Below are 23,778 nucleotides of genomic sequence, written 5' to 3'. Positions count from 1 at the left end.
TTTCCACGGGATACAGGTGTGCTGTTTCGGAGGGACACTTGCACCCCCACGTTTACAGCTGCACTATCAACAATAGCCAAAATATGGAAAGAGCCCAATGTCCATCAATGGATAAATGGATAAAGAAGATGTGGTATATATATACAATGGAGTATTACTTGGCAATCAAAAAGAATGAAATCTTGCCATTTGCAACTATGTGGATGGAACTGGAAGGTATTATGCTAAGTGAAATTAGTCAGAGAAAGACAAAAACCATATGACTTCACTCCTATGAGGACTTTAGGAGACAAAAAAGATGAACATAAGAGAAGGGAAGTAAAAATAATATAAAAACAGGGACAGGGACAAAACAGAAAAAACTCATAAATATGGAGAACAGAGGGTTACTGGAGGGATTGTGGGAGATGGGATGGGCTAAATGGGTAAGGGGCATTAAGGAACCTATTCCTGAAATCACTGTTGCACTATATGCTAACTAATTTGGATGTAAATTTTAAAAAATAAGTAAAATTAAAAAAAATTTTTAAATGAACTTAAATTGAGTTTTATTTTTTAAGAGAGAGAGCACAAGCAAGCAGTGGAGAGGACAGAGGGCAAAAGAGAGAGAGAGATAGAGAACCAGAGAGAGAGAGAGAGAGAGAGAGAGAGAGAACCAGAGAGAGAGAGAGAGAGAGAGAGAACCAGAGAGAGAGAGAGAGAGAGAGAGAGAGAGAGAGAATGAGAGGGAGAGGGAGGGAGAGAGAACAAGAGAGAATCTGAAGCAGGCTCCACATTCAGCATGAAGCCCAGTGTGGGGCTTGATCTCAAGAACCATGAGATCATGACCTGACCCGAAATCAAGAGTTAGACACTCAACTGACTGAGCCACATAGGCTCCCCTAAAAATAAGTTTTAATATTAAAAATGAGTTGGTGCAAAATTAGAATTTGGTTTTCTGGTTTTTTAATGTTTATTTATTTTGAGAGAGAGAGAGAGAACAGGAGTGGGGCCGAGAGAGAGGGAGACAGAATCCCAAGCAGGCTCTGTGTTGTTAGTGCAGAGCCTGACATGAGGCTCCATCTCAGATCCATAAGACCATGACCTGAGCTGAAATCAAGAGTCTGAGTTAACTGAGCCACCCAGGTGCCCCTGGTTTTCTCTCTTTTAAAAGAAGTTTTCTTGGAGTTTTAGTCTGCTTTTGCTAAGATTGTCAAAGTGTCCTTATTCTTAAAAGGTAAAGTTTCATAATGTAATGATCTGTGATTTTATTTGAGCAAATGCTTTAAAACACACACACACGTATATGTGTGTGTGTGTATGTGGCTGTATAAACGCACACACACACACACACACACACACACACACACACACATATACACACACAGGTTTATTTAGCAAACACAGGCTTAATATTTAATAAACACAGGTTTATTTAACAAACTTCCCCAAATCAAATTTAAATGAAGTTTCTAAATGAAGTCTTTTTGACTTGGAATATTCCCAAGGATTTGTTGAACTAATTAGGCTTATTTGATTTGTAAATTTCATGGAAAGCTTTGTCAAATAAGTAATATGAAGCCTTCTCTATTGTATTTGCAACATTATGACACATATAGATGGAGTCCATTCTGCTTCTGCATAAAATGATCCCTTATTGCCAGATTTTCACCATCCTGATGTCCTTGTAACAAAGCAACAGTGTACTTCCAAATCAGAGAAATGAAGGTGGGTAAACAATGGCTGTAACTTAAATGAACATTTGGGGCTATGGGAAACCCAAGACAGCCCCTTAGTACTTCCTGCCTCCCTGATTAACCCTTTTTTTCCATATGTTTAGCCTTCCTTAACCCACCATAATGCATTTGAAATGACTTTAATTATGAATAGATATTGATGGAGATTGTCTTTGCAATTTTATTGACTGTTTACCAGTGCCTGACCTGCTAAAAAGTAATCTGACCTGTAATCCTGGATAAAATTTGTTGTTCCCAGAATCTTCAGACTTCCTTCTGGACACTCCTACCTGCAGTGGCACTTTACACAACTGCCACTTAGTATGAGTTATCGATATGTTCTTGTTATCATAGGTGTGTTTTCTGAATGGCTTGGAGCTTTCCCTTGTCACAAGGCTGATGCCTTATTTGGTAGCAAATAAACTATTCAACAATATGTTTCCCATTGATGTACCTTCCATGATCCCCAGTGATCAGGGCACCGACCTCACCAGGCAAATCATATGTGCCTCAACAAAAACCTTGCAAAACTTCCTGGAATTACCATTGCTCTCATCACCTTCAATCATCAGGCAAGGTTGAAAGAACTAATGGTATCCTCAAATTTAAACTCTCTAAATTGCTGAAACTACTAGACTTCTGTGGCCTAAGGTATTGCTTTTGGCCTTGCTTACTGTTTGCAATATCCCCTTTGGGAAAAAAACCCATTCCATACAAGACAGTCACAAGGAGACTAATGCCTATTGTCATACAACTTTCTGATTATCCTTATCATCTCATGCTAGTAGGACTAGCCACTGTAAATCTCTAATGTCTTATGCTCAAGTCTATCATCAACAGGTTAAAAAAGTCTTCCCAGATCTCAATTCACAGGTCCCTGTTGGTCGCAATTTGGAGCCTGGTGATCAGGTATTTTGAAACAATATAAGAAGATGCTTCTTGGGATCCATTGGAAGGGACCTTACCAAGTGTTTCTAATCTGGCATTGCTACAAAATTTCCAGGGATTGGATATACATCTCACTCACAGCTTAAGAAAGCAACACCTGACATCTGGTCCTATATAGATGCTGGAGGACTCTGAATCAAACTGATAAGGAAGGGAAGTAGCTGATACTGAGGTAGATGGCTTCTGTCCAACATGACAGATCAAAATTTGATACTTTAAACAAGGAACACTTCTCCTTCTTTTCCTTTTCTTTATTCTGGTATTGGGCTGGAAAGATAATGCCATTATCAATATCTCCAAGGCCATTGCTAAGGGAAGTAAGCTTTCAGACTGCTGAATTTGTCATTAAAGATTTTGATCTACCCATGAGGCTGAAGATCTCTTGTGCTCCTTTAACCAATTCCTGTTCTATTCCCAATGTCACTGCAGACTGCAATCAACACCCCCACTCCCTTAGAAGTCTCTTACTAAGGTAAACTTTTATGGCCAGAATATCCAGTGCCTTTTTACCTTTCTCCAATGATAACTGAACTTACCCATCTGAACTCAAATGCCTATGTAAATCTTAGTATATTTTCACCCCCGTATTCCTATGATTATCTAAATCAGATCTGTCCCCACTTACTAAGAGAACTTACCAGCAGCACCCATTTTTGCAAGCCATTTAGAACAACACTATATTTCAGGCTTAGAGATTCCTTTACCATATGCAATGAACACCTGACTGACCCTTGGCTTGAACCAGTAAATACAGCAGTCCTGGTAAACTAATCCATTAATAGCACCTCCCTAATGGTAATGATCTGTGTGCCAACAAGATTTGTCTTTGTGATGTTTATCATTCTTCTTGGATCTACAAATGTCTAGATGGCTGGCACACAGCTGGGTAATGCCTTTTAGGTTATTCACCTGTGCCCCTAACTTTCCACACACAATTAAGATACTTCATAAGTTAACTCTTCTGTATTTAGTGAGTTAGAAAAAGACCCACCAGGAGGCATTCATGATTCAGGAATTGCTTCCTTTGGCAAGGCCATACTTTCCTGGTTCAGAGTGAAAATAAATGAAAGTATGATCAGGAACTTCTTTTTAACTCATGAAGATATGGCAGATCCCATGGCTAAGACAATAGCTACCCAAAAAAAGATCCTTAGATGCTCTGGCCAACACAGTTCTTGATAATAGGCTAGCCCTTGACTATCTTGTACCAGAGCAAGGAGATATTTGTGCTGTGGCCAACACCACCTGCTACACTTCTGGGGGAAGGTGAAACTCAATTACATAAAATCACTAACCATGCCATTTGGCTTAAAAGGGTAATTACTTCAATGGGGGTCTTTATTTGACCTATTTGATTTTGGTTGATTTGAGTCTTGGGGACCATGACTCTGAAGTGCACTCTAAACCTTGGAAATTATCCTGCTTATAGTTATAATCTCCCTGGTATATTACACCCTCTTAATTTAAATTCATTTATATGCAAGGGAGAGAGAGCAGTGGAGTAGGAAGAGCCTAGGCTCACCTCATTACACAAAACTAGATGACTATCCAATCATCCTAAAAACCCAGAAATCCATCTCAAGACCAGCAGAACAAACTCCATCACTGAAGGTAGAGAAGAGGCCACATCAAAGGAGGCAGGAAGTGTGGAGATACAGTTTGGGAGAGAAATGCATTTGTGGCTCCTGCTGTGGAAAGGGAGCTGCAGTTGCAGAGAAGAGCAAAAGACAGACAAACACACAGGGGAATGCATGAGGGAAATGAATCCCCATAGCAATTGGCTTAGAAAGTGAGAGGGCATGAATTTCATGTGTTCTTGCAACCACTGGGGCTGGAAGAGCTTGGAGAGTATGGAGTGCTCTGGAAGAGCTTAGAGGGCATTGGGGCTGCACCTGGCAAGAAGGCAGGGGAAACAGCCCACAGATATACACTATAGAAACAGCAATCTAAAGAGTAACTAGGACACACAGTAAGGAAATTAGTTGCCCATCTTGGAGCATGTCCCAGAGGTGCAGTGTTCACACAGAGACTCCTCCAGAGACAAAGGAACTGGCATGTACCATTCCTCACCCCCCACTCCGCTCCGCTCAGCATAAGGACAGAGCCACCCGTGGGAGCCTATGTAGCGCCCACACTCACTATCTAACTTGCTTACATCAAGCTCTAACCCCCTGTGCTCCAGAAGAACTGCCTTTCCCAGTAAAGCTTGCCTCAGTCCCAGTGCAGTGGCTCCCTCCCCCAAAAGACCAGCCCAAGCTCCGGCCAAAATCATGGCTCCTGATCTGGGAGTTTTCTTTAACTTTGGTTCTGGTGGTGGTATCAGCAGACCTCATTTTACAAACAAATCAGAGCATAGTTAAAACACACTACATTCAAGATAGGGACCAAACACTGCCAACAACAAACAGAGCCTCTGCAGACAACTGGCCTAAAGAATAAAGCAGCCAGGCCACAGTAGCAAATCTCATGCAGCACACATTAGAGACACTTGCAGAAGTCGCAGGCCTTTGGAACGGGGGGCACTATACTGCAGGGCACTACAGGAATTCTTCTTCATAAAGCCATTACCCTCAAGAACAGGAGATGTAGCTGACTTTCCTAATATACAGAAACAGGTACAAACACACAGACACAATGAGAAGACAGAGGAATCTGTCCCAAATGAAAGAACAGGACAAGGCTACTGCCAGAGATCTAAGCCAAACAGATATAAGTAACATGCCTAATAGAGAATTTAAAGCAATGATCCTAAGGATTCCCACTGGACTGGAGAAAAGAGTGGAGGACATCAGTGAAACCATGAACCCAGAGATAAGGAGTGACAGCACAGATTAAGGGCTCAATAAAATGAGAAACATGCTTGATGCAATGAACAGCACGCTGGAAGAAGCAGAGGAACAAATTAACGGCCTAGAAGACAGTAATGGCAAGTAATCAAGCTAAACAAAAGAGAGAAACAAGATTTATGCAAAATGAGAATAGACTTGGGGGAACTCAGTGACTACATAAAATCTATTAACATACATATTACAGGAGTCCCAGAAGAAGGAGAGAGAGAAAAGGGGGCAGAGAATTTGTTTGAAGAAATAATAGCTGAAAACTTCCCTAATCTAGGAAAGGAAACAGATACCCAGATCCAGGAAGCAAAGGGAGCCCCCAATAAAATCAACAAAAGCAGATCCATACTAATATGTATTGCAATTAAAATGGCAAAATATAGTGATAAAGAAAAAAAAATTAAAGCAGCAAGACAAAAGAAGACAGTTACATACAAAGGATCCCTCCCATAAAATGATCAGAGGATTTTTCATCAGAAAATTTCCATGCCAGAAAGGAATGTCATGATATATTCAAAGTGCTGATGAATGGGAAAAACACACAGCTAAGAATACTCTATCCAGCAAAGCTATCATTCAGAACGGAAGGAGAGATAAAAAGTTTCCCCAACAAAAACTAAAGGAAACTTTAGTCATGAACTAAACTAGCCCTGAAAGAAATATTAAAGGGACTCTCTCAGTGTTAAGGAAAGACCAAAGATGACAGTATGAAGGTAGGAAACACAAAAGCAGTAAAAATGATTATTTATATATATAAAAAACACATGACACATGAAAAAACTCACAAAATAAAAGGATATAAAATATGATACCATATATGTAAAATGTGGGGAGGAGTAAAGAATGTCAAACTTAAATGACCATCAGCTTAATATAGAATGCTATATGCAGAAGATCTTATATACAAACTTAATGGTAACTGCAAATAAAAAGGAACCACTAATAATTATGCTAAGAATCAAGAGAAAGATGTCCAAAAATATCACTAAAGAAAACAAGGAAACCATGAAAAAGCAAGAAAGGATCAGAGAAAATCTTCAGAAACAGCCACAAAATAAGTAATAAGATGGAAAAAATATATATCAATAATTACTCTGAATGTAAATGGACTAAATGCTCCAGTCAAAAGACATAGTGTGACAGAATGGATATAAAAACAGGACCCATCTATATACTGCCTACAAGAGACTCATTTTGGACCTGCAGATACCTGCAGATTGAAAGTGAGGGGATGGAGAAACATTTTTCATGCAAAAGGATGTCAAAAGAAAGCCAGAGTAGCAATACTTATATCAGACAAACTAGATTTTAAAACAAATACTTTCAAAAGAGATGAAGAAGGATACTATATAATAATAAAGGGAACAACCCGACAAGAAGATATAACAATTGTAAATATGTATGCACCCAACATGAAAGCACCCAAATACATCAAACAGTTAATAACAAAGGAATCTATAATGATACAGTAATAATTAAGGACTTTAACACCCTGCTTACATCAGTGGACAGATCTAAACTGAAAATTCAAAGGAAACAATGCTTTGAATTACATACTGGAACAGATAAGATTTAACACATATATTCAGAATGTTCCATCTTAAAACAGCAGAATACACATTCTTTTCAAGTACACATGGAACATTCTCCAGAACAGAACATATATTAGGCCACAAAAGGACCTCAACAGATACAAAAAGAATGAAGTCATACCATGCATCTTTTGTGACCACAATGCTATGGAAGTAGAAGTCAACCACAAGAAAAAATCTGGAAAGAACATAAAACGTGGAGGTTAAATAACATGCTACTAAACAATGAATGGGTTAACCGGGAAATCAAAGAATAAAAAGATACAGGGAAACAAATGAAAAAAAAAAAAAACGGTCTAAAACCTTTGGGATGCAGCCAACACATTTCTGAGATGCAAGTTTACAGCAATACAGGCAACATTCAAGAAGAAAAATCTCAAAAACCTAACATTACACCTAAAGGAGCTAGAAAAAGAACAAAAAACAAAACTGAACACCAACAGAAAAAAGGTAGTAATTAAGATTATAGCAGAAATAAATGATATAGGAACTAAAAAAACAATAGAACAGATACAATTAAACCAGGAGCTGGTTCTTTGAAAAAAAAATCAGTAAAATTGATAAGCCTCTAGCCGGACTTATCAAAAAGAGAAAAGGACCCAAATAGATACAATCACAAATGAGAGAGGAAAAAATAACAACACCATAGAGATACAAACATAAAAGAATATTACAAAAAACTGTATGTCAACAAATTGGACAACCTAGAAGAAATCGATAAATTCCTAGAAACATAGAACCAGACAACCTAAAGGAAATGAGTTCCTAGCAACAAAGAATCTACCAAAAATTGAACCAAGACAACAAAGGACACTTGAACAGACTGATAACCAGCACAGCAATTAAATCAGTAATCAAAAAACTCGCAACAAACAAAAGTCCGGGACCAGATGGCTTCACAGGAGAATTCTACCAAACATTTAAAGAAGAGTTAATAACTACTCTTCTCAAACGATCCCAAGAAATAGAAAAGGAAGGAAAACTTCCAAATTAATCCCATGAGACCACCATTACCCGGATCCAAAACCAGATGAATACACCACAAAAAAAGAGAACTACAGGCCAGTATCTCTCATAAACATAGATGCAAAAAGCCTCACTACTAGCAAACCAAATCCAACAATACATTAAAAACAGTTCACCTTGGGGCTCTTGGTTGCCTCAGTCGGTTAAGCATCTGACTTCAGCCCAGGGCATGATCTCACAGTTTGTGAGTTTGAGCCTTGTGTCAGGCTCTGTGCTGACAGCTCAGAGCCTGGAGCCTGCCTCAGATTCTGTCTCCCTCTCTCTCTCTGACCCTCCCCTGCTCACACTCTGTCTCTTTCTCTCTCAAAAGTAAACATTAAAAATATATATAAAAAAATTTCACCTTGATCAAGTGGGATTTACTCCTGGGTTCCGAGAGTGAATCAGTATTTGCAAATCAATCAACATGATATATCACATCAGCAAGAGAAATGATAAAAACCATTGGATCATTTTAACAGATGCAGAAAAAGCATTTGACAAAGTACAACATGCATTCATGATAAAAACCCACTACAAAGGTAGGTTTATAAGGAGCATACTTCAACATAGTAAAGGCCATATATGAAAAACCCACAGCCAACATTTTCCTCAATGGGGGGAAACTGACAGCCTTTCCTCTAAGGTCAGAAACAAGACATGGATGTCTAGTCTCACCGCTGTTATTCAACACAGTACTGGAAATCCTAGCCATAGCAATCAGACAACAAAAAGAAATAAAAGACATCCAAATTGGTAAGGCAATTTTTATTATTTGCAGATGACATAGTACTCTGTATAGAAAACCAGAAGAGACTCCACCATAGAACTGCTAGATAAACAAATTCAGTAAAGCTGCAGGATACAAAATCAGTATACATAAATCTGTTGCCTTTCTATAAACCTGCAATGAAGCAGAAGAGAAATTAAGAAAACAATCCCTTTACAATTGTACCCAAAACAGTAAGATAGCTAGAAATAAACCTAACAGAAGAAATCAAAGACCTGAACTCTGAAAACAATAAAACACTAATGAAAACATGGAAGGGGACACAAAAAAGTGCAAAGACATTCCGTGCTTGTGGTTTGAAAGAACAAATGTTAGAATGACCATATTGCCCAAAGCAATCTACACATTTTATGCAATCCTTATGAAAATACTAACAGCTTTTTTTTCTTTCTTTTTTTTACAGAACTAGAACAAACAATCAAAATTTGAATGGAACCACAAAAGACCTCAAATAGCCAAAGCAATCTTGAAAAAGAAAAGCAAAGCTGGAAGCATCACAATTCTGGAATTCAAGAAAGTTGTAGCAATAAAAACAGTATGGTACTGGCAAAAAAACAGCCACATCGATCAATGGAAAAGAATAGGAAATAAGCCCATAATTATATGGTCAAATAATTTTCAACAAAGCAGTAAAGAATATCCAATGGGAAAAGGATAATCTCCTCAACAAATGGTGTGGGAAAACTGGATGACCATGTGCAAAAAAATGAAACTGGACCACTTTCTTATACCATATACAAAAATAAATTCAAAATAGATTAAAGACCTAAGTGGGAGACCTGAAACCATAAAAATTCTAGTAGAGAGCACAGCAATAATTTCTCTGGCATCAACCATAGCAACTTGTTTGTAGATAGGTCCTCTGAAGGGAAACAAAAGCAAAAATGAACTATTGGGACTACATCAAAATAAAAAATTCTGCACAGCGAAACAAACAGCAAAATTAAAAGGCAACTTATGGCACGGGAGAAGATATTTCCAAGTGATATATCCCATAAAAGGTTAGTACCAAAATATATATAGGACTTATAAAACTCAACACCCAAAAACCAAATAATCCAATTAAAACATGGGCAGAAGACAGGAACAGACACTTCTCTAAAGAAAATATGCAGATGATCAACAGATACATGAAAAGATGCTCAACATCATTTATCATTAGGGCACTGTAAATCAAAACTAACATGAGATACCACCTCACACTCATCAGAATGGCTAAAATCAACAACACAAGAAACAACAGGTATTGGCGAGGATGTGGAGAAAAAGTAACCCTCTTGCACTGTTGGTGGGAATGCAAAGTGGTGCAGCCACTCTGGAAAACAGTATGGAGGTTACTCAAAAAGTTAAAAATAGAACTACCTTACAATCCAGCAATTGCCCTACTGGATATTAACCCAAAGAATACAAAAACATTAATTCAAACAAACACATGCACCCCCATGTTTATAGCAGCCTTATTTACAACAGCTAAGATATGAAGGCAACCCAAGTATCCAGTGATTGATGAAAGAAAGAAGATGTGGTATATGTATAAAACATAATATTACTGCGTCATAAAAAAGAATGAAATCTTGCCATTTGCAACAACGTGGATGGAGCTAGAGAGTATAATGCTAAGTGGTATAAGTCAGCTAAAGACAAATACCATATGATTTCACTCATGTGTGGAATTTAAGAAACAAAACAAACAATCAAAGGGAAGAAAAAAAGAGAGACAAACCAAACAACTATACAGAACAAACTCAGTTACCAGAGGAGAGGTGGGGGGGGGGGAGTGAAATTGGTAATGGGGATTAAGGAGTGCACTCGCCTTAATGAGCACCAGATGATTAAAACAAAAACCTAAAAAAAAAAAAATCTTAAATGCGTGTAAACTGCTAACTGCCAAGCAAATGATCTCCTTAAGACTGGAACATCAGAAAAGGAGCAAAGGGGATAACCAACTTAAAAATTGCAAACCTCAAGTTATAACATGTGAATATCACAGAGGTTAAGCAAAAAACATTCTGACCCATGAATACAACACACACACACACACACACACACACACACACACACACACACACACAAGCTGTGAGAAGTATGGAGTGGTAGCTGTGAGTTGTCCTAGTGCCTCAAATTCTGATCACATCTCTAGTTAAACTGAGAGCATGATCAAAAGAGGGTGGGATTGTTAAAAAGAAAACCACAGGTCTGAAATGGTGTCACTTGGGCCAGACCAAGTCATAGAACTGAAGCTTAATACCTAATCTAATTACAGTTTAAAGAAATGTAATCTAAACTGGGTCAGTCAAGAATTTTCTGATCAGGATCAATGAGGTAATCTGTGCAATAAGACCCTCTGTCCTTCCCCATTAGGGAAGGTGATCTTGCCTGCTAATCCTTTTTTATTTTGCTAGTAACTTTCTCATCCCACTCTTCCTCCTCAGCCTTCCATTTTGTACAAGTACTCAGAGCTCCCCTCTACTTGCTAGATGAGAGGCTGTCCAATTCACAAATCATTTAATAAAGCCAACTGGATCTTCATATTTACTGCAATGAATATTTTTAATACCTAGAAATGAATTTGACCAAAGAGGCATCATGTAATGTGTATACTTTGAATGCTGTAAGACATTGATGAAAAAATTGAAGACAACACAAATGAATGGAAATATATACCATGCTCCCAGACTGCAAGAATCAGTATTGTTAAGATGTCTATAGTACTCAAAGCAATCTACAGATTCACTGAGGTCCCTATCAAAACACCAATGCATTTTCCAAAGAACTAGAAAAAATAATCCTAAAATTTGTTTGGAACCACAAAAGACCCTGAATAACCAAAGCAATTTTTTTAAACTTTTTAAAATGTTTTTATTTATTTTTGAGACAGAGAGAGAAAGAGTATGAGCAGGGGAGGGGCAGAGAGAGAGAGAGGGAGACACAGAATCAGAAGCAGACTTCAGGCTCTGAACTGTCAGCACAGAGCCCGATGCGGGGCTCAAACTCAGACTATGAGATCATGACCTGAGCTGAAGTTGGATGCTTAACCGACTGAGCCACTCACGTGCCCCCCAAAGCAATTTGGAGAAGGAATAAAGTTGATTTCACTCCTGGATTTCAAGCTATACTACAAAGCTATAGTAAACAGTATGGTGCTGACTTCACACATCAGTGAAGCAAATAGACAGTCTAGAAATAACCCCCCACTTGTATTGTCAATCAATCTTCAACAAATAAGGCGAGAATATATAATGGAAAAATACTGTCTCTTAAATAAATGGCATTGGGAAAATTGGACAACTACTTGCAAAGAATGAAACTGGACCACCTTCCTATACCACACACAAAAATAAACTAAAATGGATTAAAGACTTTAATGTAAACCTGGATGCCATGAAACTCCTAGAAGAAAACATCATAACCTCTTTGACATTAGTCCTAGCAATTTATTTTTTGACTTGTCTCCTCAGGCAAGGGGAACAAAATAAAAAAAATAATAAATGAGACTACATCAAACTACAAAACTTTTACACAGTGAAATAAACCAGGAATAATATGAAAAGGCAACCTATGGAAAGGGAGAGGATATTTACAAATGACATAATCAATAAGGGGTTAATATCCAAAATATATAAAGAGCTCATACAACCCAACACACAAACAATCCAATTAAAAAATGGGCAGAGGATCTGAATAGACATTTTTCCAAAGAAGATATACAGATGAAAAGATACACTACATCACTAACCACCAAGGAAATGCAAATCAAAATCACAATGAGATATCATCTAGTACCTGTCAGAATGACTACATCAAAAAGACAAGAAATAAGTGTGAGTGAAGATGTTAGAGAATAGGGAACTCTTGTGCACTGTTGGTGGGAATACAAAAAGCAACTGTGGAAAGTAGTATGAAAATTATTCAAGAAATTAAAAATAGAATTACCATACAATTCAGCAATTTCACTTCTGTGTATTCATCTGAAAATAAATACCTTAATTAGAAAAGATACATGCACCCCAATGTTTACTGCAGCATTATTTACAAAGGCCAAGATATGCAAGGTACCTAAGTGTCCATCAATAGATGAATGGATAAAGAGGATGTGTATGTAGACACACACACACACACACACACACACACACACACAAATATTACTTGGTCATAAAAAAGAATAAAAGCTTGCCATTTGCAATAACATGGATGGGAATAAAGGGTATTATGCTAAGTGAAAGAAAAAGGAAAACACCATCAAGTTTCACTTATCTGTGGATTCCCAAAAACAAAACAGATACAAACTCTGATACAAAGGCAACAGGGATCGGGGGTAGGTAAAATAGGGTAAAAAGATTGAAAGTTATAAGCTTGCAGCTAGCTATAAAATAAACAAGTCATGGGGAATGTGAGGTATAGCATAGGGAATATAGTTAACAATACTTTAACAACTTCGTATCATGACAAATGGTAGTTAGCTTTGTCATAGTAATCACTTCCTAATGTGATTAATATTGAGGCACTCTTGCTGTACACCTGAAACTAATATTGTGTATCAAATATACATCGATAAAAAAATCTATCAAAGAAAGAATAAATCAGAAATGGTTGTACTATTCCTGAACAGGTTTTTTAAAATATATTTTAAAAAGTTAATAGTCATCTTGAATGGTGAGATAGCCTCTCAAAAGCTTTAAGTCCTACTTATATAGCAGACATACTGATCTTTACACATGCATTTCCCCGTAATCCCCCTTTTCTTATCCCTATATTTGTTTTATCTTTACTTTCTTACTTACTGGAATAATAATTCTTATAATATTTGATGCATTCTGAGAAGTCCCCATTAACTACTCAAAATTTTTTGAACAAGACAAGGTACAAATAAGTAAATAAAAATTTTAAAAGTATATTGATGTGTAGAAAGCTAACTTCTAAGACAGCAATTATTTTTACGAACCACATTCAATTCCCAGATGAACATGACTAGAAGTTGCCTTTCTGGATTAAATTTTAAAGGTGTAGTGATAATCCCTGGGTACCATTTTTTTGTTTTGTTTTGTTTTGTTTTTTTTCCTGTTAGCCTGAGGTCTGAGAAAACTTGCCTCAGAATTTTCTTGTTATTCTAATTTCCACATACCATTTCATTTAAAGAGAAATCAGTCTTGGACATCTTCCTTTGATATGTCCTTCTAACTCACAGAATGATGATTTTTGGATTCCACTGGAATGGTCAGCTCTCAAGGGTACATCCCACTTCATTAACCTGCACCTTCCCCTCACTGGTCTTACCTGCAAGGCCTGCAGATCCGAGAAGGTCTTAGCAGGGATTGTATGGATGCCATTACTGTGCAGGAGTAGCAATTCCAATTTGTTCAGGCCAGAAAAATCCGTTTCTGTCAACCTAACCAAGCTGTTGTACCTGAAAGAAAAATGTCAGGTATAAGCTAGGCTGGTCAACTGAAGTTCAAATGTCAAAGCAAAAGCGCGCATGCATGCACATCCACACACAAAACCCACTACCTCCCTTTTTATAGCCTGTGCTCTAAGGAGACAGTCATATGCTTGAAATATTATTGAAATTCACCAGATACCACAGAAGGTCTATCCTCTACCTGGGCCCGGCAGCCGTGGTTAAACTCTCCACACCACATCTCTTCTCATTTTCAAACTTTCATGCATATGCTGTTCCTTCAGGTTGGAATGCCCTTGACTCCACCCCTCTCTATTTGTGACTACTGTTAAGACCCAGACCATTGTTTTGTGTGTCCCCCTCACTTTCCCACATAGAATTTATTATTATAAAGTAGTAGTTAAGAAACCTGAGCTCTGAAGCCAAATAGTTTGGCTATGATTAGGAACTCAGGCATTTGGTAGTGGTGCAACCCTGGATAAAATCAATAACCTTTCTGTGTCTCACTTTCTTCATCTATAAAGTACACATAATATATGCTACTCAAAAGGTGTCATGAGGTTTAAGTGAATGAATACATGAAGAGTGCTTAGCTCAATGCCAGGAGATAGTAAGGATACAAGCTGAACTCATTGCTCTTACCAGAGCGCTAGAGCTGGCTAAAAATAAGAGAGTTACCATCTACACTGACTTGAAATATGCCTTCTTAGTCCTACATACCCACACCACCATTTGAGCAGAAAGAGGATATCTCACCTCTGAAAATATGCCCATCAAATATGAAACCCACATAACCCGAATGCTTGAGGCTGTATACCGACCCAAGGGAATGGCAGTGGTCGAATGCAAGGATCATCAAAAAGGAGATTCAGAAATAATACAGGGCAACCAAGCAGCCAGCCAACAAGAGCCTCTTCTACAGGGGGCCCGCATATCCGGCCCTCTGCCACTACCACAGTCCAAATATACAGAAAAGGATAAACCCAGGGCAAATGAAAAGGGATTTTCCCTAGACAACAGTTGATGGTATTTGTTAGATGAAATCTTGGTCATTCCTCAAAATCTTCAATGCAAACTATTTAAGGCCCTTCATGACTCCTCTCATTTAGGACAGATGTCTTACAAACTCTTATTTTCTGAACATTCCAAGGTAAAGGATTTTCCCAGGTGGTTCAACAAATAACTTCCTCTTGCCCCACCTGCATATAGAACAACCCTGAAGGCATCCATTGGACTTAATCCAACAATACAGAGGCATGGATCCTACCATGGGGAAGGCTGGCAGATGGATTTTATTCAGATGCCACCCTGCAGAGGATACAAATACCTCTTCAGGTTTGTTGACACTTTCACAGCGTAGATAGAATCATACCCCACACAGACTGAAAGAGCAACTGAGGTAGTCAACAAACTTCTACATGAAATCATCCCCTCATTTGGCCTCTGAAAGTCACCTCTTTGTGGCCACCATAGTTCAATCTGTCTCCAAAGAACTGGGTATGAAATACCACCTCCACTGTGCTTGAAGGCCAGAGCCTTCTGGGGAGGTGGAAAGGGCTAACCAATACCTAAAAGGTACTATTAAAAAGCTCACACAAGAAACATTACTAAACTGGAAAGAAGCCTTGCCATTGCTCTTCTCTGTAGTCATATAGGCCCAAGGAGGCCCTGGGTTTAAGTCCTTTCTAGGTCCCTTATTGGCCACCTTTCCTACCTACAGACTTCTTGGTAGATCCAAAGACTCTAGGGATACAAACTCATATTATGTCTCCATATGCAAAGTTCAACAGGCTTTGAAGGAATATGCCCTAACAGTTTCCACTACCAAACAAGAGTCACCTCCTCTATATGAACTGTGATCAGGTTCTAATGAAAGTCTGGAAGATGGCTCCCCTAAATCCTAGCTAGAATCTACTTGGAAAGGGCCTTTCTGGGCTCTTTTGTCTTTCCCTACAACCATCACGGTACCAGGAATCCCTAGCTAGACCCATCACTCCAGAGTCAAACCATGGCATCAGCCCCTGGCCAACACCATGGATGCCTACTCCTGTTAACCTCTTCTAAAAGATGCTTTTCAAAAAGATTACTCATGGCACATAAGTCTTCTGTCTTTTTCTGTGTCATCCCATTAGGAACAGGGCCTGCCATAGCCATCTTTTCCTTTTTACAACTTAGTTGTCTTTTTCCCCCCACTATGGAATCATTTCTCCTACAAACCCTTTACTTTCTTCTCCACCTTAAAAATTTCCATACCGAGGGAGCACCTTTCTTCTTGGATGATCTGTCCACAACTGTTTACAATTACACCCTTACTCCCTTTATGCCCCTTGTTCCAGAGACTCCCTAGGGACTCTTTGGGTCACAACTAATCAATATATTGGTATCTTTGTTCCTCCAGGTTACAGGCCATCAATTTCCAAATGGTCCTCAACCAAAGATATCAACCTTTAGACACCTACAAACTCTTTCTTTTTCAGAAGTCCCTTGGACGAACACCACCAGTCACCACTGCCTTCTTTTGTCGATAGTCAGCAAGTAATGATGGACTCCCAAAATCTTTGCAATACCCTCCGTAACAGTCTGAAGAAGCCATAGCAGTCATTGCCCCAATTTCCAATGAATTGGGATCTAATCACTTGGGGGCCGGTGGGGGGGGAGGAAGTGTTAGGCAGTTAGGCATGAGGGAGGAGGGATAAAGCAGATGCTGGCCACACTCTTGGAACCACCCTGGAGGGTTAACAACCACACCTTCAGGGACACCTCTAGAGGCTAACAAAACAGAAAAGGCCAATCCACAAAGCTGGCTCAAAAGCCACAAGGGGGCTTACAAGACCTGAGCATGCACAAAAAAGATGCAATTTGCCCTTAAGGTCACAGCAAAAGCTGATTAAAAACTCATAAATATACAACATATAAATAAATATAATTATAACAGAATGCATCATGGGTAGGCACATGCACAGAAGCCAAAACATTATATAACCACCAGCTGCCAATCAAAAATGTCAATCAAAATCCAAATTTATATATGTAGAAAACAGGCTTAAAAGGATGCAGTTAGAGCTCCTAGGGCCATTGGCTCACTTGCTGGGCAGTGGCCCAATTTCACTCTTCAAAGTGTACTATATTCATCTACTCAATAAACTCTATCTCTCCATTCTGGTCTCTGATCTCTAATTCTTTGGTGCATCTGGGACAAGAACTGAGTGACCTGATAACAGCTATCATATTAGTGACCATTCCCAGGGTACTTTGTATGCTCTATTACAGCTCTTATTGAATTGTACTCAGGTGCATCTGTCTTCTCTCTGTAACTATGGCTTCTAGAAGTGAATAATAGGTCTTGTTTATTGTTGTGTCCCTGGCATCATCCACTGTGATTGGCACATAGTAGGAGCTCACTATTGTCAAATAAATGATGTTACATCTGACTACATGTGCACTCCTCTCTCCCCCTCACACACACACACACACACACACACACACACACACACACACAGTTTTTCATAAACCTCTAAAATAGAGTTACCTTTTAGCTGATTTAATTAGACTTACATTTTAAAAAGCTTTTTAAACAGTTTCAGTTTGTATGAAAAGAAGTCCAAGGACCTTACAAAAGGATCTATCCAACTTTTCATATGTATCCTTTATATAGATTGTTTCCTTCTGATAGATGTCCACTCTAAAAGTTAACAAGCTATTTGCCAGCAAAAATGTAGTCAGAATGAAGCATTTCTAGAATCATGGGCCTCCCATTCTACTAAGAGTGATTTCAGGTTCCTCCAAGTAAAAGTTTACCACAAAAATTTTTCCTATTGCCCCTAACAAACTTAAGATCTTCCTGTGCTTATTTCAGAAGAGAAGTAGTATTAAAATTTTTTGGTTAATCTCCTCCAATCACAAAGTTTGTTTGAGGATTTGATTCAAAGTATCAACGTCATCTCTCCTAGAGAAGGGAACAGGACAAGGACCCCCACACACCCTAAATTGATACGCTCCACGTTGGGTGGGATGCTGTCTGGGATGGAGGTCAGGTACCGAAACGTGCAGTGCACCTCTGTAGGCACATAACAGGCGCAGCGGCGAGGGCAGGCCTTGCCTCCGGGGCTGGCTGCCAGGCAGAGCACGGAGAACGAGACCAACAAGTAGGTGATTCCTTTGCCTTTCACCTTCATCCTGAAAATAAACAAAATCACACCTCAGAGTTGTAAGTATGGTTTGAGCAAAGTTCCAGTACAACCACACACAGTAAATCTGGTAATCTGAGAGAGCTTTCTGAAGAGCTGTAAGCGGCCAATTTCATTCCCAACTTGCATGGTAAAACTTACTCTTTACAAAGCCATAGTGTCTGCTGGCCTCACATGGAGCTTTGTGATCAAGTGGGATATTTATTGTTGTGAAAATTCCTTCACAACTTCTCACTTCTTAATGAAAAGCAGTAATCCCTATTATTTAGAGATTCAATAGAGAGAGAAAATAAGAGACCATAATGAAAGTATTATGACAACTGAAATACAGAAGGCTTAGTTTCCTGTTTATACATTAGTTTTTTTTAGACCAGCTTTTAAAAAACTGATTAGAAAACTAATCTGTGTGCGTCACAGTAAGGTTGGAAGCTGTAAATAATACAAAGTAAAATTACTCATTTCCACCACCCAGATATAATCATTAACATTTTGCTATATTCCTTCTGGGCTTTTATATGTTGTGTATGCTTCTGTGTGTGTGTACATATGTGTATATGTGTGAATATATGATCAAACTAAATTTCCTAACACATTTTATTCCCTGCATGTATAAGGTCTGTTTTTTGCTTTCTTAAATCTTCTTCAAAAACAATCTTAAGAGCTGTAATAATCCACTGGATGGGTGAATAAATCTCTAACACGTCCTCTAGTCCTTGCCAAAAAAGACACATTGCACACTTCCCTGCCATATAATGAGCATGACCACAGTAACTTCCCAGAGCAGAGGACTTGAGCCTTGCACCTGCACTGGAATGGGCCACACTGACCCCTGGAAGGCATGATGCTGCTTTCTTTTGCTTTGCCAAGAACATCCCTGTGTACCTTTCCTTGGTTGTTCCTCCCCCTCCTTGCCGCTTCTCCCCTTCTTCCTCCCCCCTTCTCTGTCTGCCATGGGAGTAGGGAAAGCATCATCGGGGAAAAAAATATCCTTGGCTTGTTGGAAAAATGACATGTATTACTCACACGTGGGGCGAGCTCAGGGCTCCAAACCTATTTTCTACTGAAACTCCTATTATACAAGAGCTGCAATAAAATTTTCATTGTGCTTTTCTAAGAAAAGTGACCTTCATAATTTATAAATCTCAGCATTCCTTGGGATAGAATGGTTTCTTTTGGATTATACCCGCAACCATCCTTTAGCCATAAACAATGCTAAAAAACCAACTGCTTATCTTCATATGGATAAAGATAATGGAATTATTATTAGAATTTAGCCCAAAGTAAAATTTAATATAGGATTAATCACATGACTGCTTTTGTCATTAGAACCATCTGATTACAAACATTTTAAGTAAACAAATGATTGGAGACAGCATTTCCACCTTATCATTCGTTAAGCAAAGAAACAAATGGAAGGGAATTCTGTTGTTCAGCTAGAAAACAGAAGGTCTGGATAATACCTACATGAGAGCGATTTAAAAGAATCACAACTCTAAAAGGATAAGTGCATAGTGGATTCCCAAAAACTTAAACCTGAAAATGCATGTAACGAAACATTGAAATTAACAATACCTGAGCTCTTCTTTTCCTGGTTCTGAGTCCTCTCCTGACCCAGGCAGAGAAAGAAGATCTTACCAGGAAATGAAGTGTATCCAAAACTGAGGAAATGTTCTCTGCTCCCAAAATGAGCCAACAGCTCAGTCTTTGCGTCTTGCAGCTCAGTGATGATACTCCGGAGACAGACCTGGAGGGTTTCCACGGCTTCAGCGTACTGTAACCCGTGCCCACGTTAACCCAAAAGAAGCGTTTCCTGTAGTACAATTTTTACAGAAACAAAAGACAAAGTGGAAGCTTTGCAATTTCCTTTCTCCTCCCTCAACAATGTGCTTTAAAGTCTCTCTAAAGTTGTCATTTAAATGTAACTATTATCACTCCATTTTGCCTCCAGGTCCCAGGAGTTTCTCCTCTGTTTTTGGACGAATCTGTCATAGATGCTCACAATACGGGTCGCCACCAACTGAATTAATCTTTGCTCTGTGTCTTTTGCCTGGCACCAGTCACGAAAGAGGTGACTTTCTCCTTCTTGCCTTAATGGTCCCTTGCTCTCCGTGCGTCCTGCCCAGGCGCTCGCCCGAGCTGCGGGACACGCCGCGTTCCCACGCCAAGCCCCTGGTCGCGCGGGCGTCCCGCCGGTCCCCTTCCAGGAAGGGACTGGAGGAGCCGCTCACCTCTTTGCCCAGGTGACCAATGGGCTCACGCCGCCAGCGATGTCCCAAGCTCAGCCGCCGGGTGGGGCCTCGGGACCTCCCAGAGCCTAGGAGGGAAGGCGGGGCGGGGACCGGGGTGACGTTGACTTCTGTGTTTGGGGACTCCACCGGGGCTTTGCGGCACACGGAAGATAAACGACCACCAAGCTCCTCTTTATTTCTCAGGGAGCGCGGGACGCCTGTTTCCTTCTGTCTCGTTTCCTCCTTGATTTCGAATTCCCGGGCACAGGGGAGTTGGTGGTCAGGACAGTTTCAGCGGACCGCTTTCACCTGTTGACAGGCGGGCCTTTGGGTTTCAGACTTTGCTGAGTTACCACGGGCTGTTCTCGGATCTCTGCTTGGTGAGGAAAACCTGTGATAACCTGCAGTTTGAATTTCCTGTTCGGCCCAATTGGAGAAACCTGTCTTGTGAAAAGGATTATCAGAGAACTGGATTTCAGTTCAATGCAATTGTTTGATTTGTATTTGTTTGGATTGTGTTCCCCTCTGTCATCTCCACCCCCATCCCCACTGTCCAGGAATTGCCCCTAGCAACTGAGACCTTGTTTAATAGCTCTTGCACTTGTAAACAGGGCTCTCAACATTTCGACTCATAAACACTGAATTAATATAGCCAAAATGACCATGTTTCACTCCCTCTAGTTACACTGTATTTAAGCTTTTGATGGGAATTTGAAATTAATACCTTAGAACAGTGGATATCAGGGACAAACAACATCATTGTCACACCGGGGACCTTGTTAAAAATATGAATTCTCGGGCTCCATCCCAGAATCACTGAGTCAGAAACTGCAAGGATGGGACCTAGGAATCTGTTAACAAGCCTTCCAGATGATTCCCATATAGCTAAATTTGAGAATTGCTGGTTTAGGGAAATAACTTCTTATAATGACAACAGCTTACATCTGAGGGTTACTCTGTGACAAGAACTATTATAAGCATTTTACAAATACCAACTCATTTAAACTTCAGGCCACCACCAAGAAAAAAAAAACTAACAGGAAAGTATTCATGTTTTTTCCATTTTCAGGTACACAAAGAAAAGTGACTTACTCCAGGTCACTGCAGCTCTTAGAGAAAGTAAAGTTGACTCAGACCCAGGCAGTCTGGCACTACAGCCTCAGCATTTAACCACAGAGCCAGGGTTGTCTCACTTAGCCAAACACTGGGAATGTCCCATATCCAATGGCCAAGCATTCAAATGATTTATAGCCAGTAATAAGTTGGTTACCGAGGTACAATTATAGAAGCAGGGACTCAGAAGTAACTCTAGAAGCGTGTGTGATATGAACATAGTCTTTAGCTCCTTAGAGCTGACATGGTTAAGTTAAAAAAATTCATATCTGATGTCCAAACTTGGATGATTACTTTGGAAATATGGCATACTTGTGGATTCTTGCACTCGACAGTTTTTCTTCTACAACTCCTTGACAACCAACCTCATAGTGAGTCAATTCCTACTCAAAATCTGGAGTTTCAGATCCCCACTAAGATGAACCACAGGAGGGGCACCCGGGTGGCTCAGTTGGTTGAGCATCCGACTTTGGTCAGGTCATGATCTCACTATTCATGGGTTCAAGCCCCATATTCAGCCCTGTGCTGACAGCTCAGAGCCTGGAGTCTGCTTTGGATTCTATGCCTCCCACTCTCTCTGCCCCTCCCCCGCTCGCGCTCTCTCTCTCAAAAATAAATAAACATTAAAAAAAAAACATGAACCACAGGAGGAGGACTGTGGCATATTATATTCCTTATTTTCCCAGGGTGGTAACCCCGGGGTCATTTTTTTTTTTTTTTTTTTTTTTGCTGTAGTTACCGTTTAATAATGTTTTTTGTTTTAAGACTTTTTATGAGGGGGATTCCTACATCTGCTTTATTTATACAAATGTTTTATATGCGTGTATAGTGCTCAAATATTCTCAAGAGGTGGATTCTAAAATTATTCCCATTTTTCGGATGAAATTTCTGAGGATAAGGGATGTTAAATGATTCAGAGCCAGAACACAATACTGAATTAACTTTTAACTGTAAGGCCCCTGCCCTAAGGCCCAACTTTCCATAGCCTCCCTGCTTCTGTTTACATTTATGGTATTGTAAAATTTGGAGGGTCCATAGTATATCAGGGATTAAGGTATGATCATTCTCCTTTCCAGCCATATTATTAATGCAATTTGTTTCTATAGATTAAAATTTACAAATCACTTTCATTTTTTTTAATATGGCATCATTTAAAATGTATAAGAAATATGTGAAATTTCAGTGATAGTTATTTTATAGAGCAAGAGGCTATATACAGTTGACCTTGACATAGGATTTGCCAAGGTCTCATAGCTGGGCATGGAAATTTGGAGTTAATGTGAACTCCTAAACCTGTTTCCTGAACTATGGTCATTCACCTATACTTCCAGCTGGTTTGCAACTGTAATTATCTCTCACTACAGTTTACCTAACATTTCTCTTTAAATCACTCTTCTCTCCTTTTTAGTAAGTCTTTCCCTAAATAGTAATATTGGTTAATTCATAGGTTTGATATTTTTTTATAGTAAACATCACAAATATACATCTTTGCCTTTTACATCACCCCTGGGAATTTTTTTAACGTTTATTTATTTTTGAGAGAGAGAGAGAGAGCAAACATGCAAACAGAGCAGAAGCAGAGAGAGAGGGGAACAGAGGATCTCAAGTGGGCCCTGTGCTGACAGCAGAGAGCCCATTGTGGGGCTAGAGCTCACAAACTATGTGATCATGACCTGAGCTGAAGGCAGAAACTTAGCTGACTGGATTTACGACCCTCACCTCTGGGAATTTATGTCTCCTCATATCTATGTCATTGACATTGCTTCTTATTCTTCCTGATATTTACATACTTCTTACTCCTCATCTTTACCATATCAACCATGCCACATTTTATCTCACTCCCAAATCAGAGCACTGAACACCAATAAGCCAAACTCAGCATTTACAAATCATATATCACCTGACAATCATAACCACCAAGTCATGGATTTTTAAACTCATTCCTATGCATGTCAACAGATAAAAAGA

At 39.3% G+C, this 23,778-nt stretch overlaps 1 protein-coding gene across 2 annotated transcripts in view; it reads right to left on the bottom strand.

Annotated features, from left to right (window-relative positions):
* The window catches only part of IGSF10 (immunoglobulin superfamily member 10), a 78,429-nt gene that overhangs the window by 53,135 nt on the left and 1,516 nt on the right, over positions 1-23,778 (bottom strand). The window contains exons 2-5 of one of the 2 annotated variants that reach the window (XM_042956812.1): positions 20,698-21,137; positions 20,042-20,279; positions 18,264-18,458; positions 14,162-14,291 (exon numbers count right to left, since the gene is read on the bottom strand). In XM_042956812.1, coding sequence (XP_042812746.1) covers positions 14,162-14,291; positions 18,264-18,457 — 324 coding nt within the window. In that variant the 5' untranslated portion in view covers position 18,458; positions 20,042-20,279; positions 20,698-21,137. Of the gene's footprint in view, positions 1-14,161; positions 14,292-18,263; positions 18,459-20,041; positions 21,142-23,778 lie in introns of both variants that reach the window. The other variant, XM_015539327.2, reaches the window with a different exon arrangement.

Source organism: Panthera tigris, chromosome C2, assembly GCF_018350195.1.
Source record: "Panthera tigris isolate Pti1 chromosome C2, P.tigris_Pti1_mat1.1, whole genome shotgun sequence".
NCBI lineage: Eukaryota > Metazoa > Chordata > Mammalia > Carnivora > Felidae > Panthera > Panthera tigris.
This window is presented reverse-complemented; position numbering and strand designations above follow the sequence as displayed.